This window comes from Thermobia domestica, chromosome 15 (genome assembly GCF_964235325.1).
Source record: "Thermobia domestica chromosome 15, izTheDome1.hap1.1, whole genome shotgun sequence".
NCBI lineage: Eukaryota > Metazoa > Arthropoda > Insecta > Zygentoma > Lepismatidae > Thermobia > Thermobia domestica.
The window spans coordinates 1,498,242-1,521,219 of NC_137468.1; the positions used below are offsets into that span (position 1 = coordinate 1,498,242).

The following is a 22,978-nucleotide window of genomic DNA, read 5'->3' on the forward strand; positions in this document are numbered from 1 at the left end:
GGAATTTCGATGCCTTTCACGCAAGTTTATTCAGTTTAATTCGCTGCGTGCATATTTGCCCACTGGTACTTAACCTTCCGGTTTTCACAAAACGATATTTCGTAGTACACAACGCAATATACTATGCTAAACAAAAAAGGAACGAAACAATAGTAGAAAATTAAATACAAAAAATATAGTAGGATATCTTATAGTTCTTACACTCTAGAAAATATGTTTAAAGCAATTCCTTTTGACTCATACCTGTCCTCTAAAGTTGAGAGCATTGATCGATGATCCATAGTATAGAAGTTCACTGCAGACTGGCTCATGACCATTGAGACATGATATGTGCAGCGGTGTATTTCCAAAAGCATTCTGAGAATCTATCTCCGCACCGCTATCCACAAGGATTTGAGCAATTGTATCCTGGCCATTAGCTGCTGCTGCATGCAGTGGAGTGTACAGCTGAAATGGAAACCAAGTTATTAAGCAGCAGGAAAAATTTGATTTGATTAAGTTTGGCATCCCTTTCAGCAACGAGGCTATATGAGACGTGGACTTACAGTTTGACGTGGGATACAAACCATGAGCTCCCACCATGAATCAAACCCAGGTCTCCCACGCCAAAGGCACGTACGCTAACCGCTTAGCTACAAGGAAGCTCAAGAAGCAGGAAAGAAAAACTCGCAAATGAAGTTGTGCTAACATACCCCTTTCTTGTCCTGTTGATTTAGACGAAATACGTAGGTATTTCAAACACTATTTTTGACGTGTCCTTCTTTAGGTTTACAAGAGAGCATATAAACAGTTTTATAAAAAGTACCGTACGCCTTGCTATTACAGTGTTTCATATTATTTATCAATATAGCTATTTCGCATTTCTTGTGGAAATATTTTATACTTTCCAAATTTTCCCGGATTGATAAAAATATATTATTCAATATGAAGGGTAAGGGGAAAAAACAAGGAATGTCCATGCATGTGCTTTACCGGGAGCTTTGTCCTAGCTGTTGGTGACTCTTGGTACTATTTGATTGTATATGCCATGCACGCGTAGATGTAGAAATATCCATGTAAAAAGGGGCGAAAGATTTAATAACCCTATTCTTTGAACGTGATTTTCAATATTAAAATGCCGTTTTCTCAAAAATGTAATTTTGTGACATTCCTTCTTTTTTCCCCTTACCCTTCATATATTGGTATTCAAGAATATCGGATTTTTATACTCGGAAAAACTATCAACTATTGAAGGTTACGTTAGATTATAATAACAACAAAAACAAAGAAAATAAGATGGAAACGGTTCCATGTTACCCTCATGATTCAATTAGTAAACTATTATGGAAGGTACAACAAAAGATTTCATTATTTAGTTAAATCAGTGGAGAGACAATCGAGGAATGTTTAAGATGCGTGGCGCCGTGTTAATTTTAGCCAAACATTACGACGCTAAACACTTTACTAAAATAAACCATTATTATGTGCACAGTCCCTCTGAGTTCACACTATTACGGTTTTAACGTACTCGGCGCCATCTTGGACTTTCAATTTCGAACTTCCTGACAGTTAAAAATACAAAACTGGGTTACCTGAATCGCAGGTATAGTTACACGCTGATAGAAGATTCTTGACACGAAAAGAATTCCATCTCTGGTTGCCTCTCTTTCAGTGATGGATCTCCGTCTTGTCACCATTCTTGCTTCGAGCCAATTCTTTTCTACATCGCAATGGCGGCTATGGAAGAACACTACTTTCACCGATGACTGTTGGCCGAATTAGGTTTAGAGAAACATTTTTAACGGGAGGCTCCTCCTTTACCAAACATACAGTAGGTTTAGCCGAAACTCAAATTTCTACACAGGTTTCATCCAAATTAGCGTAATTTTCGCTCATCAAATTTCTTCAAATAAGAGGAGCTCACTGTCACCGATGTTTTAGTTACTTATATGTGTATATGTCTTTATCTACTTTCTGTATGAACGACATGCTTACTCGCACACAGTAAATAATATATTACTTAATACCTATCACATATATAAACTCATTATTATTTCAGACATCCATATTTTAATACTGTTAGTAAAATGTATACTACGTTTTAAATTTTAAGTTTCTAAACAGCATTCAGAATAATTTTCCTTTTGCTCACTTATTCCCTCCTGGTAACATACAACATAGCAACTTGCTATAAACAAGTGAGTAACGATTTTACATAACAAGATGCTACACTAACAAGAAATTGATGGATGATGCACTATGTTTAAGTAATGTCATAAAGTGTTAAATATTTAGTTTTAATTGTTAAGAAAGTAAACTTATCTTACTACATCATAAATAACAGTGAGAAAGCAGAATTATGGCAATTTATATCTTCGACCACATCCGATTGCATAAGGCAAGTGTACATACGTTACACTAGGCTACAATATTTGAAACCCGTAATATTAACGTTTTCCAGTATAAATATAAATCACATTATAATTGTAAAAGCGTAACGTAAGGATGAAAAGATTTATACCTATATACGTATATCTGTGTACAGATTTAGTATAGGCTTACCAAACTTTATCGATATATATACTTGATCTAGAATCATGAGGTTAGCATCGTATGAACCTAAGCAGAATACCCGTATCACATAACAAATTAAACACAAAACAGCAGTTATATAAGGTGCAGATTAGGAATATGCACGCAATAATAAACATACAATCAATCCAATAGTACAACCGTAAAATCAATGAAGAACAAATAAAGAGGGTTAGCCTCAGATAATAAGTTCACATTCAACTCAATGACAACCATATAGCATAGCTTAACAATACAGGTGCTACAAATCCTAACTACATACAACAGAAATCTAATGTATCGCTACCGGTAAAATCGGTACGTTACAAGTGTCGAATCCATACTTTTCGGCGTGGCTGAGACGAACAATGACACTTTCGATGCCGTCTTATTTCAACCCAGAAAGGCGGATTATCAATACTAGTTCCTGATATAATGAACTGTTGAATATGTAACCACTAAAATTCTTTGACAATTAATTTTAACACGTTGTACATGGCCGCTGCATTATTGATAACATTCCTCTACCGTAATCATGTATGTTTTGTTTGTTCCCAGGTCAATTTCTGTCTTTTAGCAACAACTATTAAAATCAAACTTAATATTGAGAGGAACATGGAAAATGTTAAAATACCCCAAAAATTCTGGCCACTGGGTTAGCAGATAAGCTAGTAGTTTCTGTGATAGGTCGAAGGTTCGAATTTTTACCTGTCCTGCAATCAAATATGTCTACGATATTCCAATAATTTCACTATTACTTTGGACACCTTTTTCCTAAATTTTTGTTTTTCGAAGCAGACAAATATAACACACGTTATTACGCATTATATCTATCTATTAGGGTGGAAAAAATCATGTTTTTTTTATTTAAATCGATTTTTTTATTTAAATCAAATCTTTCTCCTCATGTAATACAATCCACCAACTGAAGAAAAAACATTAGGAATTAGTATTAAATGTTAATTATGCCATTTAAGTGAAAGTACTGGAGTTGAAGTTTGAATTAATCCCCAATCGTTAACCTACTTCACCCCAAACAATGTTTCTTAAGCATTAAGGAAAATGTACAGCAACGTTTATCAACATGACACTTTTTTTTCACAAAAGTTACTGGTATTTGACAGGGGCATGATTTTAAAAAATCGGAACTAGATTGCGGCACGAAATACATATAAAATACGTAAATTTCGCCTAAAGTTATAAAATAATAAAAAAAAAAAGTTTCGCAGAAGCGATCAGACCCCTCTAAATACGCCCCTATTTGGGAACAAACAAACAGACGCATACACAAAAGAATTTTCGTTTTAAATGTCCATGGTGATTTCCCCGTTGGAATTGTTAACGATTTAAAAATCCTATGTAAGGAGGAGAAGAAAGCAAGATAACCCAGTTACCCGTTCAAAACGGAATTTTCTCTAATCATTGTCTGCATGAAACACTCGTTGCCATACTGTGCTGCACACACATTTGCGTGTCATTCTTATGATTATTATCTTCCATAATCGAAATAACAGAACATAAACTGTATTTTACTTATTTTCACTTTAAATTAATTTATTTCGGAATTTAATTTAAATCAATCCACCCTGCTATCTCTCTCTCTCTCTCTCTCTCTCTCTCTATATATATATATATATATATATATAATATTAAATTGTAAAATTATAGCAAGTACCAAACTAGTATAAAAAACGAGAATCCCACTTACATCTTTATCTTTAACGTTGACATCTGCTCCGTGATTGATTAACAATCTGACCACATCCTCGTGGCCCATGTACGAGGCCCAATGAATTGCACGTCTCTCCTTCTTATCGTAAGAGTTGACCATAGCACCATGTTCAAGCAGCAGTTCGGCCATCTGTAAGAAGAAAAAGTTATCCGTCTCATAACAACATATAAGCACTACTACGTTCGATACGCTGAGATGTCGTTTTCAACTATATCAATCTTCAATCATGTTATATGTCAAAAGTAAGTACTTTATAAATTTATATTAAAAGTGTTTTCTTTAGTGATAAAATAATACAATGAAACCTCCCTTAACGGATATATCTTTGCCCCCGAAAAAATATAAGTGGTTCAGTTTATTTGAAATCGCACAATGAGGTTACTGAAATATATAGTTTTTGTACACAAACTTGTAAGTTGAAACTTATTCATTCATTTTTTGTTTGAGCGGCCATTTTGTATAGGCGCGTCAGCCTATTTTGCTCTTTACAAAAGTTTCCCGTAAACACTGTAAGCTTGAATATTTTTGAAGACGTCGATTTTAAACAACGAACATTTGAGACAATTAAGCGTGAAACATTGTATGTCCAATGCACATTTAAGCCTGTTAACCTCTTAAAAATGTTGAAACTTTGGTAAACGAAATTGCTATTTTTTAATAAAAAGAAAATAGGCTTACTGTTATCTACTAATATTAATAATTATTTTCGATACATGCTTGTGGTACACTACTTCCTAAAAAGTTTGATACCTGAGAGTCTCATCTTTTGCTTTTGGGTCCTGAAACGTTGCTATTTTTAAACAAGCTATGCTCAACCTAAAAATCTTAAATTTTCACAAAACAATTGTTATTTGAGTAGTAACAAGTCATTAAAATTTGGTAAGTGAGACTTGGCTAGTTCTTGCGTTCAGATTTTTTATGAGGCGAAATTCGGTTTATGACCAACTGAAACACAACTAAAGTGATGGTTCATTCTACAGCTAAACCATTGTAATATCCTACACGTGGTCTATATTTATAAACACTAACACATGGTTCTTATTTGTAAAGAAATCCAAGTGCTCTCTTACTAGAAATACTACAAAGCAGACAAGGCATCATCATCATGTCATGTGGAAGAAGAGAAATACTAGTGCCACCGCTGTACTGAAGAAGGTGTAAAACACCATCTAAGGTCTCCATCGACGTCAGTTTCGCTGGTTAAATCCCCTCTCTTAGCTTACTTGGAGCTCTGAGAGATCTACCCTAATCGAAGCCTCTTAGCTTGCCTGGAGCTCTGTGGGAACTCAATCCTTCCCCTCCCTTGCCTGGAGCTACAGCACTTAACGCAAACCTTTGTAAAGTGCAAAACAGGCTTACGCACCAAAAACATCTAAAAACCGAGCGAATACTTGTTTTCAACTCTCTCAGCGTAGTACAAGTTTATGAACAAAATTTTTTAAAAAATATTAAATTTTGCAGGAACCTTTCAATCTCAATAGGACTGGCCCGAAAGTAAACTTTATTATAACTAATATGCGTTATACTTTTTGTAATATATCAAGACAATAAAGTTGTTTGGTTGGTTAATTAAGAGTTTAACGTCCCGTTCAGTTGCAAGACTATATGAGGCGCGGATCTACAACTTTGCCCACAGCAACACTAACCGAAAATTGAACCCGCGTTTCCTGCGCTAAAGTAGAAAACTCTTAAGACAATTGATGACAATAGCAAAACAAAATGTGAACAAGGGAGTGGGAAATCTTCAAAAAAGATAAATAATGATTAAAGATATCGTAATACGAGGTCTCTGCAGAAAGTAACAAGATGTTTTGAAATTTAAAAAACAGAATGAACAAACCAAATTGTATTATAGACATTTGAAAGGTACACTCTTAAGCTAGTTTTCCATATAATCGCTATAGAAATTAAGGCACTTATCATGCCGTGTCAGAAGTTTTTCAATACTGTCGAGGCAGAAATTTGCCGCGTGCGATTTCAACCACTAGCTTACACCGGCATGCAGTTCGGCGTCAGTATCAAAGCGTTGTGTAACGAGCCATGTCTTCATCGCTGGGAAAAGGTGGTAGTCGCTTGACGCCAAATCCGGGTTGTATGGTGTGAGATCGAATACCTTCCATCCAAAACCATTCAAGAGCTCTCGGGTATGCTTGGCAGTTTTTAAAATCATTGCACCACTGCTTCACTCGGCCTTCACTCATTATTCCATGTACGTAAACTTCACAGTTCGTAATCGATTTCAATTGGCTTATGCTTTTTGCCAATAAAAATCTAATCACAGAACGCATCTCAGAAGAGACGAGATTTTTTATTGCAGCAGACATTCTAATACGTCACAGAAAGCACAGTAAGAGCGTCATAATTCTCACACTACCACACCTGGATTCGTACCGAGTGTGCCAAAGTTTTGACACCAAGATGGCGACTCTAGTCCCGCCTATTGTCGCGATAGGCCAAAACGTCTCGTACTTTCTAGACAGCCCTCAAGCAACGAGTATACAAAGGAAAGGCAGTGGTAGTGATGGGAGAGAAAAGGTATAAAGACAATTTGTCTGATGAAGATAATGATATATTGCCAAAACTGTATCATACATTACTAATAATAAATGTTTGCTTCGGTCAGATTTTATTTTTATTTAAATTATTGATTAACAAAGATCAGAACAAAGACTAACACCTACTTATACTGCAAATGTTAACGACAGGTGGAAAAGAACTTTTGTAACAAATCTCTTAGGACTTATAGATTGTATTTAAAATACCATTCCAGCACTTGAGTGAACTTAAAACGTGAAATCTAGACAAGATTTTCACTGGAATTAACAGAAATTTCTTTCCTAAATTTAAATTTACCTTATCTACTTCATTTAACGTCTAATTCAATACATATATTACGTACCTCCAAATGTCCATCATAAGCTGCATGATGAAGACTGATGCGACCAGCTCGGTCTGTGATGTTAATGTTTGGTAAGAGAGGAATTAAATGATCGGCACAGCTGACGGCGTTGTTGGCTGCTGCGACGTGCAAAGGTGTTTGCCAATTCCTATCACGGGCGTTTATATCCGCATGATACTGCAACAATACTTTTACAGTTTCCTGCAACAACAATTACAAAGCAGTGTCTTATTATTACAATTATATTGACGACATATGCGTACAAAACATATCGAAGAGAAAAGTTTGTATAGACTAGTGGTGGTAAATTATCACAATAGTTTCTTCTCTCCTCGTGTAGCTTGGAAGTAAAAATAAATAAATAAAAAAAACAGGGGAAAAAAAACTAGGAAGCTGTTAAGTTTTTCCATAAATTAAACAAAAAGATACGTCTCATATTGGTTGCCTACGTTAGTTGTTCAATCACTCAGTCGACTATCTAGAGTTGCAGTCTTTCTTTTTCAGTGAAGTGAATGAAGAACGATTTTACAAAAATAAAGATTTTTCTAACATGAGTTCGGCCAAAATTGTTACCCATTTAAACCACGACGTGGCAATAAGTAAGAGCTGCACAGCTCACAGGGCACATGGTGGTGGAAACGATGTATCCAGTGTTAATTTGATCTTGTACCTTCTCATAGCTGAGCAGAATGGCTAAACAGAGGTCATATTCCGGTGCCGTGTCATACAGTAGTACACGGGAAGAGAGAACAGGGACACGTTAGCCACTTGCGACACTTTGTTGGCGAAGGAAACTACAAACAGACGATCTACAGAATAATTTAAAAAGTATGAAGCAGAGACCAACACTGACAGGAAGTCGGCAAGTGAAGGCCAACGGACGAAGGTCAAATACATTTGTGTACGGCTTTTGATCATATTTTTGACAATTTGAACCACCGTGTAATGTTTGAAACAGAGCCAAATCAAAGAAAGGAATGACGAGCAGAAGACTCCTCCCGTTTACATTTAAGCCACTCCCATGACAATAATCCATGATTGTAGGTTTTAACTTGTTCCTCTCGTACTCTATTCAACAGATCTAGTCCTAACAGACCAACATTTCTTTCGGTTGGTCGTCAACATTTTGCCAGTGACAACAACGTCAGAAAAAAAATTGGAGAATTCTTACTATCAGAAGTTGAAAGATATTTATTCACTAGTAAGATAAAGACGCTTTCTACTGCTGGAGTAAATGTTAGTTTTGGGAGAAATTACATCGAAAAATAAAATAATAGCTATGAAAACTCCGTATCTTGTATGGTTTCCTTGAAGCACTTGTACATTAATGTCCAAAATTATTGTCGCACGTCTATAAATATGTTGTTGTAAGAATATAATTTGATAACAAATTCGCCCATTATTTCTTAGTATGTGTATAATCAGCAAAGACAAGTATGTGGCAAATTTCTTGTCAAAAGAGCAGTAAATATGAACAATAAAACGAAAATAGAACTTTCTTGTCCATTTAGCAACATTTTCTTTTACTCATTCTAATTTTCGCACTTATAATTCTTTTCCTATGAAATTTTCCACAAATATACATTTCCCGATTATGCACATAGAATCAGTATTAAAAGTACCCTGCAAAATCATTATCAAATTATATTCTTACAAGAAGACAGTTATAGATATGCGACAATCATTTTGGACATGAGTGTACATGGATATTTGAGATAAATATTTAAGAAAGCTATCTTAAAATTAAATATTTCAGCTTTACATCCCATGACTATACCGTGTAGGCTAAAAGCAGTAGCGTACCCAGGAATTTATTTCGGGGGGGGGGGGGGTCAAAATAAATATGAAGCTATTTTATATTAAAATTGCTAAAATTGCCCCTAAAATTAGGCTAAATTTTTAAAAAGTCGAAGTTTCGGGGGGGGGTCCGGACCCCCGTGTCCCCCCCCTTCCGTACGTCCCTGGCTAAAAGACACAGTTATGATGAGAAGCAATGAAATTGTGGAATGAAGAAAGTGGGAGGAAACGAGAGAACCCAGATAAAACAACGCACACGGTGTTGTCCACCAGAAAACCATTTGGCGCTCATTAGAATCAATCTAAAGACTAATGGCAGATGAATACTCTACCAGTGAGCCACCGCTACCCATAAATCTATCTTTTTGAGGAAAGAAAAAGTGTGTTGTCAATGGTAAAAACCTTTTTCTAGAAAATGAAAGGAGTCTTCGCACCAATAATAAAGCCACCTGGCACATACACGTTTATGTTCGAGCACAAAAGTTATTTTCTTTTGTTTGAAGACAAATGCATGTACAAAATAAATAAATAAATAAATAAGTAAATAAATAAAAGTGAAAAAAACATGCTAAGCCCGAAATTGTAAGATGGGTTTGCTAAATTATTTAAGAAAAGCACAAGATATGCACAAATAAAATTGTATTTCACGTAAAATAAATAATCATGTCGATAAAAACATGAAACACTCACTAAGCGACTGTTGTCTGTAAAGAAAGATACAACGGTTTGTTGCCTGTAGAGAAAGATACAATGGTTAAGTTGACTGTCCGATGGAAAATCAATCATTTTATATATAAATTATTCTACTGATATCATCTTTCTTTCTTCTCAAATTATCTAGTTTTTAGAAAAAACACAAATCTTACCCCACTTCCGCTGCAGCACGCGCGGTGTAAAGGTGTCAGCCATTTATTATCCTTTGTGTTGACCCGAGCACCGCTCTTCAGCAACTGCTCTGCAATCCTGTAATCTCCACGGAAAGCAGCTGCGTGCAATGGACTGCGCTTCTCTCCATCTTGGCAATTCACGTCGTCTTTCTGTTCCAAAAGAAGCTGCACTTCATCCAGATCTCCCATGAAAATAGCCTGCACCAAAGGCGGCTGCACAAAAACAAAAATAATATATTATGACAGATAATACAACAAAATCCTTCACTCAGTCATGAAGCAACTGTGAACATACACACAATTTTTACATCTTGGGTCTCCCACATTCTGGAAAGTCAGGGAAATGGCATCATGTCAGGGAAAGTCAGAGAAATCATGCATTTTGCGTAAAATGTCAAGGAAAGCCAGGGAACGTAAATGTGCAACATAAGTCATGAAGTGTAAATTTTGTTTCTTCAAAACTGTCACAGCAGAGTGTGAACTATTTTAAAGGAATTTCCAGACGCTTGCGCCATTTGTTTGTTTCCTATACGTAGAACTTCTATATCTTTTAAGGAATCTAATGAGTCGTTGCGTCAAACAAAGCATTATGATACTCGCTGACTGCAGTGAAGCTTCTTGCTTTGGATTTGACTGCAAATGAAAATTTACTAGAAATAAGAAAGGTATGGCCATTGGTTTTAAGACAGGAATAACTACTTGTAAGAACTTAAACCATCAGATAAAGATAAACTAGCTTTCAGGCTGGACTGTCGAATCTTTTTGCCGGACACAATCAAGAAGAATTGTGGAAAGGAGCTCTTCGAGAAACCAGTACGTGCTCTGTCAGCTTTGGACCTCAGCCTACAAAAGAACAATCCAAAATTTTCTCAGACTAGAATCAAATGCATCCTACAAACTCTGCGTGAGCATAACAGAATATCTGATTCTGTACCTGAGAAAGCAAAGTGTCAATTTATGTCCTTCTATACTGAAATTCAGGAGTCTCATGCAGTTGACTTCAAAACAGAATCATGTTAGATGACTTCTCTACAAAGGTAATGTCCAAGAAACAACATTCCCATTTGTGGTATGTTGTGAAAATATGTTTGATTTTATCCCATGGCAATGTCCCAGTGCAGGGCTGGTTCAGTCAATAAGACCAACCAAATCAGTAGAAAACAAATTGAAAATTCTCTGGTAATACACAGGCGCGTGCATGATGCAATTATGTACTACGGAGGTGTGAAATATGTTCCTATTGATCGAAGAATGCTTTTCTCAGTTCGTTCAGCTCGGAGAAGCTATGATGAATACCTTAAACAGGAATGAATCCAAAGCGTAAATGAAAGTACAATCAAAGGTGAAAGAAGAAACGAATGGAATTATATTATAAACAAGAAGAAGACGCTCTCGTAGAACAAATTCAAGAACTGATAACAAAACAAAATTCTGTTTAAAAATGTAAATGTGAGGATTAAGATGTCTCACAGTTGGCGATATTAGGACTGATAGTATTAGACTCAGGGAGAGTTGGCAAATATATTCTTGACTCCTTTTTATTGTTTTTCCACGCAAAACAAGTCTAATTTGCAATGTCAAGGTATGTATTACTATATCATACATATATTATTATATACTTACATATTAAGTTGTGTGTAAATAACAATTACTCATATTGAACATAACAAATATGTAAATGGTAATTAAAGGTGTGTGTTGGACAGCTATGGGGATGAAGGAGGCTGTTAAAAAAGTATATGATAGAACTTACTCCGTACGTTCCCATTTATATTCAAAAATTTATATCAGGGAAAACAAGGACTTGTGTCAGGAAAATCGACCTTCACTTTTTTGTGGGAACCCGACATCCTTTACTTTAAAGTAGTAATACCTGGCCATGATCAAACAGCCAAGTCACATATAAGAAAATTGCCTTGATTCAAAATCTAATGTTTGAAAGGTGGTAAATATTACCCTTGACTTGTGTTCAATGATCTCAACAACAGAGTAATAACACTTCTTCAAAGTACAATAGTTATATGTAGAGGGCTCGAAAAATCGCGAGCACGAGGTTGACTAGAAATACGTGTCTTCTGCCTAGCTATTCTCAATTTTTACCTCCTCAGTGGTTCTGATTTTTATGTGCTTGGATGAATTAAAAACAAATGTGTAACTAAGTTCAAAGTTTTCATTTTAACATCTTGAATCTCAAATTATAATTAAGTCCGTTGACTACTGGAGCATGGGACAAAGTCAACGGCGAATGACACGAAGGCCATGTTGTAAATGGGTGTAGCTAAGCAAACACACTACAGCACCAGCAGATGGTAGAAATAATGCCATGAATATGTACAAAGACGTGGCAACACTGCAGCTCTCTCAGTAGTTAAAAGCGTTTGAAGTAAAAGATACGTGCTTACAAATGCGATAACTTTTTGCAGAAAGTACACAATGTAATTTTGACTGTTTTTATGGTAAGTACCTGACAATAAATAACGAATACGCATGCTATTAAATCAAGTACATGTTGAAGCAGGGTTGGCAAAAACCATGGTTTTTATTGAAAAAAAAACGGTTTTTTTTGGTTTAAACCAGGTTTATTTGGTTTAAATAATTTGCTCTATATATTCGTATCATATATGGACAGAAATAAGTTTGTTTCGCCTTGATGTTATTATGTAACAGCCGGGTTATGCTGGAAGAGGTCACATAAGCTTAAAGCGGAATAAAAACTGCTTCTCGAGTTACATCCGAGAGAAATTGTCCTCCATTTGAACTCGGAACCAGGACTAATTGGCCACAAATGCGATACGTCTGCCGACTCACTCACGAAGGAATCCTGATAAAAATACGTTGTACTGATCTTTACACGCTTCTTAATATAACCGTCGAGAGTCATTTTAGAAGGACAAAAAGATAAACAGTTGCGCACGTGAAACCATTATACAGAAGAACTAATTTAGTTCAAGTTAGTTAACAACGACTTTTATTGGTCCAAATTAAAGAAATACAACGACTTAATTTGCATATCAGTAAGAAAAGTTAATAAAGATACGAATTATTTGTGTCCACTTTGGCTCAGACTCATTTATACATAAATAGATACCAAAGATACTTCTCATTTCACTAAATGCCTCTCGTGGGGTCTGTATGACCTCTCCCCCCCACACACACACAGAGATAAAAAGTATGGCATTTCGATGTATTTTATCAATAGTAAACATTGAAACGAAACAATATTTAGAATTTTTCTTTGATTGCAATTACATAACAATAATAACTACAAAAAAATCACAAAACAAACTTGTATTTAAAAAGTTGCTTTTGTAGTATAATCTTTTTGAGTAATGAATGGGGAATTTAGGTCTGAATATTATACGAATAATATACAGGAGTGAAACGTGATAACCCACAAATGTGTGTTCATCAAGATTTTACAAACACTTACACTTTTACGAACATTTTTCGTTTTTTTTGGTTTAAACCAGTTGTTTTTTTTTAAAAAAACCAGCTGGTTTAAACCAGCCAACCCTGTGTTGAAGACAGGGAGGGTGTGGTCAAATGTGCTGCTGTGATGGGTTGTGATTTGGAATAGGTAGACGTGAAATTGGAGCGCTACGTAAGTATCAGTGTGTCCATACGAATCGAAATACGAGTTAATTTCGCTAAAATACAAGAATGAATTGAGGACATAAATGAAATTGGAAGAATTCAGCTACCGAGTTGGTGGAATCTATGTGTTTCGGAAGGTTAAAAAAGTCGGGACCGGTGTCGTGATTCATCTCTCTTGAAGGTGAAATAGTGTGATGGGAAACGACCTATATTTGATGTTGCACATCGACCTGTGTTCCCGTCACTTCAATTGATTAAGGTGACCCTTTTAGATTTCCACTTTTTGAGGTAAATTTTAGACTTTCACTTAAACGGCTACTGCTTCCTTACTTTTTATTGTGGGATCATGGTTCATACCTCTTTTTTCCCCCCAGAATAAAGCATCCATTCCAACGGTACCATTCGCTTGTCTGTATTACATACCAGAAACGGAAGAATCGGGAAAACCGGGAGTTTTTTTTTTCTTTTTTAAATACTGTGCCCCTCTGGCCCGGATCCGGGTTCATGTAGGGATCTGATTATCTGTTGAAAAATTTGCAGTTATGTACTACTCGCTTGTCCGTATTATACACCAGAAACGGAAGAACCGGGAAAACTGGGAGTTTTTTATGAAAATTTTTCGCCCTTCGGGCCCGAGCCTAGGTTCACGTAGGGACCTAAAAAAAATTAGAAATACTCAAAAGGTGCACATAATTCGTATGCGAAATTTTAATCTGATATCTTGAAAACTAAGGACGGATTTTTTTAAAATTTGCTTTAAGAAAAAGTCACGCCCTTCCGCCACCCACTTCGCGCCGCGAAGTTGTTATCCGGTTCCAAAACGCATCTGCGGTGTTCTTTGGTCCATGCCTGATTTGATCAATTAAAAAAAAAGAAGTGTAATACGTGTTATATGAGCTTAACAAGCTTTTAAACACAACATAGTACAAATTAGTACCAAAAATTCCAAACGGGTAAAAAACCTAAATCGTGGTTCGAAGCCTACATTACTGCTCGCCCACGTTTTTTTTTTTTTTTTCAGTCTTTCAGTGTATTTTATTATTATTATTATTATTTATTCACTTTCCTTTGGCCCCAACGAGCTAATGCTCACATTAAGGGGCAGTACAATCCAATACGTACATACTTCAATAATAATATAATATGACAATATATGTTTATCATAGACTAAAAAGAGACAAATAAAATAAAGTAAAATAATAATCTCGTTCTTAATAACCTCGGTACTGCATACGAACACACATGTACCCACGGAAGTGACTACGGTACTAGAGTGGGGGAGAGCATTGAACGCATCATTATGGCTGCAATTCCATCTTAAGTTGTAAATTTAATTCCCAGTGCTGGAAAGAAACGCTTCACTTTAGCGAACAATGATACTAGTTCTAGGACTACACGAGATGGGAATCGTTGGGAGCCAACGTTTTTTAATTCCAGTCTGGCCGAGGAGAGCAGAAGAATGAGTTATTCCAGGGGGGAGAACGCTATATTTGAGTGAAATCCACAACCGTTCCATTATTACTAGTATTATTATGTAACGTTACAATTTCACGAGTCAACAAAGAGATGTATCACGACCATCAAGTAATTTAGGAGGTCCATCGAGTAATTCCATCAAGTGGTCTGTCTCTCATGAACCGATCCGAAAAGCTAACTCCTAACCTGGTTTCCTACAGTTTCACCAGAACTGATACGTTCCCATCTCAGTTCTTCCGATAATATATCAGCCCCTAATTGTGCAAGGATACATTTTTAGCAATATTAAATGTCGTGTAGTTATCAGCAGGAAAATAAGGACTGAAGTGCTTCTTCAGGGAAAACAATTCAGGTTTCCTTTCCATCACACACTCCATTTCAGTCTTCAAGCGCATCGAAAGTACAACTGGTACGAAATACTCTGTAATAGGAGGCGTATTTATATCTCTAAACATAAGGCATGCTCGGTACCATTGAGCGAAATATGCCCACCAACATGAGCTAAGTGGTAACTAGAAGTTAATATTGCACCTAATCTAAGTCAGAGCAGAGTGAAATAAGAGGATCCGCGCGAGGGTGCATCATTACAGGAACGAAGTACGGTAAGCTCATATAAGTTAGGAAGATTCAAATCTAAATGATTTAGTTTTTATAACAAAGTGGTGTTATTATTCGCATCTGTGTTAAGGATATCAACTGAAGCACGCAACGTAAAACTGATCTCTCTTAACAATATAGTGACAAATTAGCAATCAGATGGAGAATAAATCGGCACACGTTTACCGTTAGAAACAGCAGTAGTTACCAAAGTTGTCTTCTCATGCCTTAAAAGTATTCGGGCTGCAAATCTTTCATCTTTAGTTGCACAAGAAAATCCCTTACGCAACCCGCTGTGAAGTGTAAAATCTAAACAAGCACTAGTGAGCAAAGACACATAAATAACACAGAGGTCTAAGATTCCGAATTGTAGATGCAAGCGCCACTGAAGTGAGAATATTCTGAAGAAGTACTTATATTTACATATATAATGTGGCCAGTGATCTTCACAGTTTACCCGGCAGTGGTCTTTACGTCATTAGGATTAACTACACTCACGATGGCAACCTTTGAACCACGAGAAAAAAAAATAGTCGTATTAGGAAAGATTAAAACAAATAAATTTCCCTTTATGTTCATTCATCTCCTTGCTAACAGGCCTATCCCATACGGCCACAGGACAGGACGTTTGGGCGCGATGCCGTTTAGGCGCCAGACGTTTGGGCGCGAGGTACGTAGTAAAAATCACAATTTACGAAATATAAAGTAAGCTAGGCACTGAAAACTAAGAGCGAATCAAAATATATACCTTTGCTACACTTCTATCTTTATATCACCTCATTTATCTATTTTCTATCTTATTTATTCATCTAAATTAAATAGTTTAATGCGTTTGTGGCATTTGTTGCCTAACCTCGTCATGGATTGATTTTTCGCTTGTTCACGATTCTTGTACTTCTGATCTAATTTTTGTATTATATAAGAAAGCTAGGAAATGAAGGAATCAGACGAACTGTTAATAATTTTCTTAATGTTAATTAAAACATATTGATTTAATTTTTGTATTTTTTTAAAAAAGTTATAATTTGCTTTCTTTCGTATTACGTTTGCCAAACTCTTCTCTTCCTTAAGTCCAATAAAGAACTACCAATAAAAGATTTCCGCGCACTCGAGTTGAGAGAAGTGGCCCCGCGTAGCGTAGTCGCTAACGCTCTCACTTTCGGTGCGAGCGGTCCCGGGTTCGATTCCCGGTAGGGGCACTCGGTCGAAAAAGTGTAAAACGTTCTTTCAGGTCGGCCACCCTGAATGAAGTTTTCCTCATTCACACCAGCCAAATGCCGGGGTGGTACCAAATTTATAGGTCCAGGCCGCTTTCTTCCTTTCCTTTCCCTGGATAGTGTGCCCCCTCAAACGGGCCGAGAGCCCAGAAATCTAAAAATCCTAAATGCTAATCGAGGTGAGAGAAAGATGTTAATACAGGGTGTCTAAGACATTGAGTTTAGAAACTGTAGTATGCTGTATTTCTGGTATCACTTTTTTTTATTAACATTCCAATATAAAAATCAAAACTTAACACACTTTTTTTTTTCGTCCCATTGTAAGCATTTAATCTGCACTAAAGAAAGTGGCGAAAGGGAAAAAAAAAAAAAGAACGATTTCAGTGAAAAATAATAGTTAAGTATATATATATTGGTCATTTAGCCACTAGAAATGTATTTGACATTCATACTTATTGCATAACTACAATAGAAGTCCTGCTTTAAGTTTTTTTAACACTTAAAAACCGATGGACGATCCTGAGCGTCCAACCCTTTACTAACGTTGAATCCGCTGGACGCTCACGAGCGTCCTGGCATTTAAACATTTAAAAGGAAAGGGTATATACACTTAATTTCACACTTTTTAAAAATTAGTTGATTCCCTACTCTATTCTGTGTTGCAGGATGGCAACACTAACATTTTGCTCGTGATATTTAGTCATAGGCAAAACATTTGTCCTTGGTGTCCAGACATTCGTGCTCCATTCATATTTTTGTTTCTTGCCCTTTACGTGGGTGTCGCAGAGGTAACATGTTTCTTCTTCGTTGTGATAAGGAACCACAGCAAAGAAAGCATAGCTCATTGCAGCATGCATATAGTCTGGCCTTAGCATTTGGTGTGTGTGTGTTTTGCTTTTGTCTCTGTATTTTCTCGGTTACTCCGTTTCTATAGGCAGTGATGGAACGTCCGAGTACAAGTACGGGAATAACCGCGGTACGTGGTTCGACTCGTAAAGAACATCTAAGTGATGAGGTAATCGCGGAAATAATGAATGATTCAGATTCGGACGGTTTTTACACAGATACCGAAAATGAATGGGAAGAATCTGAAGAAGAATTGTCTTCCGGCAGTGGTGACGAACTTACAACTGAAATGCCTGTTGGAAGAAAAAGGAAGAGAAGCGTTTTTGTTCCCAGGGGTGATGCAGCGTTGGGTTGGGTTGATCAAATTCAAAGAAAAACTAAACCCCCTTTCTGTGGTGCACCTAGCGTAAATCCAAACGTGAATCTTGCTCCCGAAAATTCCCCTTTTGATATATTTTCATACTTTTTTGGGCAAAACTTTTTTGATACTTTGGAAAATGAAACAAATAGGTATGCGCAGCAACAAATTGACAAGAAAAAACAGGAGGGACCCCTGAAACCGAAATCACTTTTTGCGTTGTGGAAAAATGTTTCCTCTTTAGAACTAAGGAAATTCTTTGCCATCGTAATACACATGTGTCTTGTGCGTAAGCGTAATATTCGGGATTACTGGAGCACCAACCCCATTCTGAAAACAAGTTACGCAACTGCTATTGGGATGAGCAGGGATAGGTTCCTGCAAATTCTTGCAATGCTGCATCTCAATAATAATGAAATGCAAAAAGGAAAAGGTGACCCAGGATATGATGCACTGTACAAAATTCGTCCAATACTCGAAATCCTTACTCCCAAATTTCGTGAAGCATACATTCCCGCGGAATCCCTTACTGTTGATGAGGCGATTTGCGCATTTCGTGGCAGAATTTCATTCCGCGTGTATATGAAATCAAAACCTCACAAATATGGAATGAAAATTTTTATGCTTTGCGAATCTTCAAGTGGTTACGTTTGTAATCTTGAGGTGTATACCGGTGCAAACGCGCATGAACCAGACTATAATACAGCTGTACAAGTTGTGGATCGACTTTGCCAACATTACAAACATAAATGGCATGTTGTGTATATGGACAGATGGTTTTCTAGTCCTGCACTCTTTGAACATTTGTGGATGTGCGAGATAAAAGCTGTAGGTACAGTCATGGCTACAAGAAAAGATATGCCAAAACAAGCATTTGCTGGAAAACTAAAAAGGGGGGAACATATTGTAAGACAAAAAGGCCATCTTCTTGCTATCAAATGGAGGGATGTGAGAGATGTCTATATGCTTTCAACTCATCATAACGACGATTTCATTGAAATATCAACATCTAGAGGTAAGCACGAAAAAAGAAAGCCATGTGCAGTAATAGACTATAACAAACACAAAATTGGAGTTGATAAATCTGATCAGCTCTTATCATACAACGCTTTCCAGAGAAAAACAGTAAAATGGTGGAAAAAATTATTTTTTCATTTCTTTGATCTAGTTCTTGTGAATTCACATATACTGTACAGCAAAATATCCCAGAAGAAGATCACGCTTCGTCAGTTTCTAATTTGCGTAGCTGAAGGATTAGTCAGCAGTGCAGGGCTGGAAATTACTGAAGAATCGGAGAGCCTGACCGCGGGCAGGTTACTGACCAAGGATCATTATCCGTTTGAAATACCAAAATCACAATCCGATCCAACACGTAAGGGAAAAAGGAAATGTAAAGTGTGCTATGATAGTGGGAAATTTCGCACAGGGAAGGCCGGAAGAAAGGATACAACTTACTATTGCCCAAAGTGTGATGTCGGGCTGTGTGTCGGAAGATGTTTTCAGTTGTATCACACAAAAGAAAAATACTGGGAAGGTTAGTGAGACTTAGAAGACACCAGTGTAATTTGTTGTAGAAAAACATTCAGTTTGTTCAGTGTATCATAGCTCTATATGCAAATACTTGTGTTATTTATGTGCTTATGTGAATATTTATTGGAGTGACTGAGGTGAATTTTTTGTGCTAAATTCAAATTGTGAAAGCAGGAGAAGAAAGAAAGGTAAGTTAATGAATATTTTTATCTTGATGCACCAGTATGTTAGCAAACATTTCACAAAATTTCTGTGTCCAACTACTAAAAATAAGCAAGATATGATGTATTAAAATAACCCTTGATTTCTGCCGGACAGAACAGTTTTGAAATTTAAATCCCCATCGGCTTTTAAGTGTTAATGGAATAGGCTCACTATGTACGTAATGCAGTCAATCATATCTAGTCTGGTCTACTTACCTTTGGCTTGAAAAGTTATTAAATAAAAAGCGTACTTAACTTTGGTTGAAACTTAAATTTACAAAATTTAATTGTTAATTCAGCTTTTAGAATTTTGAAATTCCAGTATTTCTAGTATGTAAAACAAAATCCAGTATAATTCAAGGACTTCCACTACAGTAGACACCTTGTGATATCTTGATTCGAACTTAGTACTCAGCGCCTAACATAATGACTTTTTAATTTAACTCTCGCCCAAACGTCTGGCGCCCAAACGTCACGTACCGTACGGCCATACCTCCTCTTGGGCCTTCATGCTCAGCCTGTCGTGATGTTGATTAGATGTAACACTAACTTGTAGTGACGACCTAGCACAGTCTGGTGGTTATTTTTAGCACAACTGCATCGTGCATGCCCTATCTTATAAAGATACAACAACATTATCTGATGTTACACACTTTTAAACTAGCCCCACCTTTCGCATCTGCACAAGATAACAATCAGACAAGTTTTAACCTCATCATTATGTTATTCTTATAAACAAAGCTATATCACCTGCAATGGAAACTATTTACATAAGCTTTCGTCCATAAATAGATTTCACCCATAAAGTTCACATTTAATAGAGAAGTATTCCGTCAGACCCCGAGATTTAATATTACGAACTTCAAATAATAATATTAACGGTTATACTATAGTCCAGAAGCCATATATTGGATCAAGTTCCGTTATGCCGCGCCACGATAACTGAAAATCTGCAAAATACCGCGAAGAATTGGTGAGTGTGTTTAGTCTAAAGCGTGATAGAATAAGAAAGTGATTTAAAAAAAAATGTTTATGAATATCGATGATAGTGAGGAGAGATCTACTTTGTTATGACGTACGTTTTAAAGTGTTTCTCCACTATCCTCGTTTATACGTATACCCACCATCGATGGCGCGCCTCCTCCCTAAGAACGCCTTTTGCTACCACCCGGGACCCGCTGTTGCGCTTCTGCCGTGACTCAATTAGATAGCATTAGTGCTTTGAAGTGGACAACTACCTCAAAGGCAGTTGGGATTTTAAAACTGGATCCGTGTTTTATACTTAGCCCTCCTAAAGTAAATCTGCACCTAGTAATACAACACTTACGTTAAAAATATTCTAACGCAGTTGGAGTGCATTTCGTGCTAAAGATAATATTTCATGAATGTAAATGTGTCGTGCTTACCAGGCCTGTTGCCAGCCCAAAAATGTTTGGGGGGGGGGGGGCTGTAGTTAGGGGGAACCGATCCAACCATATAGTTCATCACCGTATTATAGTTCATTTGCCAGCCTACCGTGGAAATTTTAAAGGGCCAGCCACAATTTAGAGAGGGCCGGGCCCCTTCCTGGATACGGGCCTGCTGTTTACGTAACTTATCACCCAATGCCTTCGGCAAGCGATTTTTGTTTCTTGATCATTTAACTGTGTGCGTTAACTGACGGGGCTTAGCGGAATAAATGTCCATAAATCTGTAAATTTATGGAAGAAATATGTTACTTGATTTCACATTGGGATTGTATAAGTACAATAATCAAAATATATCGGTATCTTACCTCTCACATGTATCATACGCTAGAAATACCAAATGGAAAGCGTGGTCAGTACTTCCTAAGAAAAAAGTGATGAAGTGAAGCACTACGTGAAGGCAAAGTAGAAAGTTATCATAGAAGTCTGTTTTAAATACCTCCGTTATGAATAGTTCCACTGTCGCTGACGCGCCTGCTCCCTATGGAACCACCCATGCCTGGGACCCTTGCTGTGCTCCTGATTCGGTTAATTATCATTCGACCTTTCTACTGGATACCTAGCAGAAGTTGCCTTGTGTTTATACTCAGCCCTCCTCACGTTAATCAGTACCTATTAATGCTCCTCCATTCTTAATAAACATTTTCTAAGTACATTTCTACTAAAAGAAGCCAATATTTCGTGACTGTAAGAATAATCCTTACAACAATAAAGCACGAAAATAATTACTTAACAATAATCTATTAAAAATAAGCATTACCTCTTCTGTTAGTTGCTGAATAACCATTTTTCCTTCATTCGAAGAGGCCTCATATAAATGTATGGCACTATTGATAGCGCTGCCTCTGAATGCTAAATTATACTTGTCTTTAACATTCTTAGCGTTCTGCTTCAAAACATTTTTAAACTTTTTGCCAATGAGAACAGCAAACAAATAAGAACCACTCTGCTTCTATTCATAGTTCGTGGTTCAACATCATACATCCATTCATTCCTACAAAGCGTGCAGAAGATGCACAAGCATTTGCCTTGAAGTTACCATCTCATATAAATGCAATTAAATCACACCATAGTTAGTACTAAAATGTTAAAACACTCACACGCGATTAGTTGTTACAAATCCAAACAAATATTATATTATTTCTTGAAAATAAAACGAAAACAGACCACATTAGTTGAAAATACTATAACACTGAGACTGTGACAATACAATTTTATTTAATGTTCGTCTTCTCGTATTAAATTTAGCATTTCGTAGAACAATTTCTATTTATTACTTGGCAATTTCCTTAATGGCTTTCGTCAACGCAACATAAAGTTTCGCCATTTTGTTTGTGATAATCGGCATAGCAATTAAGATTATGAATTGATATAATTACTTAAGAAGCACTAACCATGTCCGGGGTCACCCCACTCTCCTCCCCATTTTACCTTTCTCAGAGAATGAATGTATCATTTCAGGGTAAAGCAATACAAACTATATTTTCTTGTTTTGACAATTAGGACAGTGTGATTCGCTCACGTTTTGTCCCCTACCAGTTTTCTATTTTTTAAAAAAAATTTTGGTAATTTTATACGCTTAAAAGTAACAAGATTAGTCCTGGACAACGACCCTGCCTGGTTCTGCCAAAAAATGGATCTCAGCCTTTGACCCTACAAATTTTAGAGGGTTCATTCATGTACCTTTGTCCAATGAATGGCAATTAAGAGGTGTGCTATACATATCCCCTCTAAGAGGGGCATTCATGTACTTCTGAGAAGACCGTGTATTCAATCATATAACGATATAAGGTAATGAAGTGCTCATCAATGACGATAAAAAGCTT

The 22,978-nt window shown here is 36.6% G+C and overlaps 1 protein-coding gene across 2 annotated transcripts in view; it reads right to left on the bottom strand.

The window, feature by feature from the left end:
• LOC145672031 (serine/threonine-protein phosphatase 6 regulatory ankyrin repeat subunit A-like) overlaps window positions 1–22,381 on the bottom strand; it is a 98,617-nt gene extending 76,236 nt beyond the window's left edge. For both annotated transcript variants that reach the window (XM_081741226.1, XM_081741225.1), the window contains exons 1-5: window positions 21,913–22,381; window positions 9,845–10,078; window positions 7,182–7,382; window positions 4,259–4,411; window positions 244–447 (exon numbers count right to left, since the gene is read on the bottom strand). In XM_081741226.1, coding sequence (XP_081597352.1) covers window positions 244–447; window positions 4,259–4,411; window positions 7,182–7,382; window positions 9,845–10,078; window positions 21,913–21,939 — 819 coding nt within the window. In that variant the 5' untranslated portion in view covers window positions 21,940–22,381. The remainder of the gene's footprint in view (window positions 1–243; window positions 448–4,258; window positions 4,412–7,181; window positions 7,383–9,844; window positions 10,079–21,912) is intronic.
• Window positions 22,382–22,978: the final 597 nt, after the last annotated feature.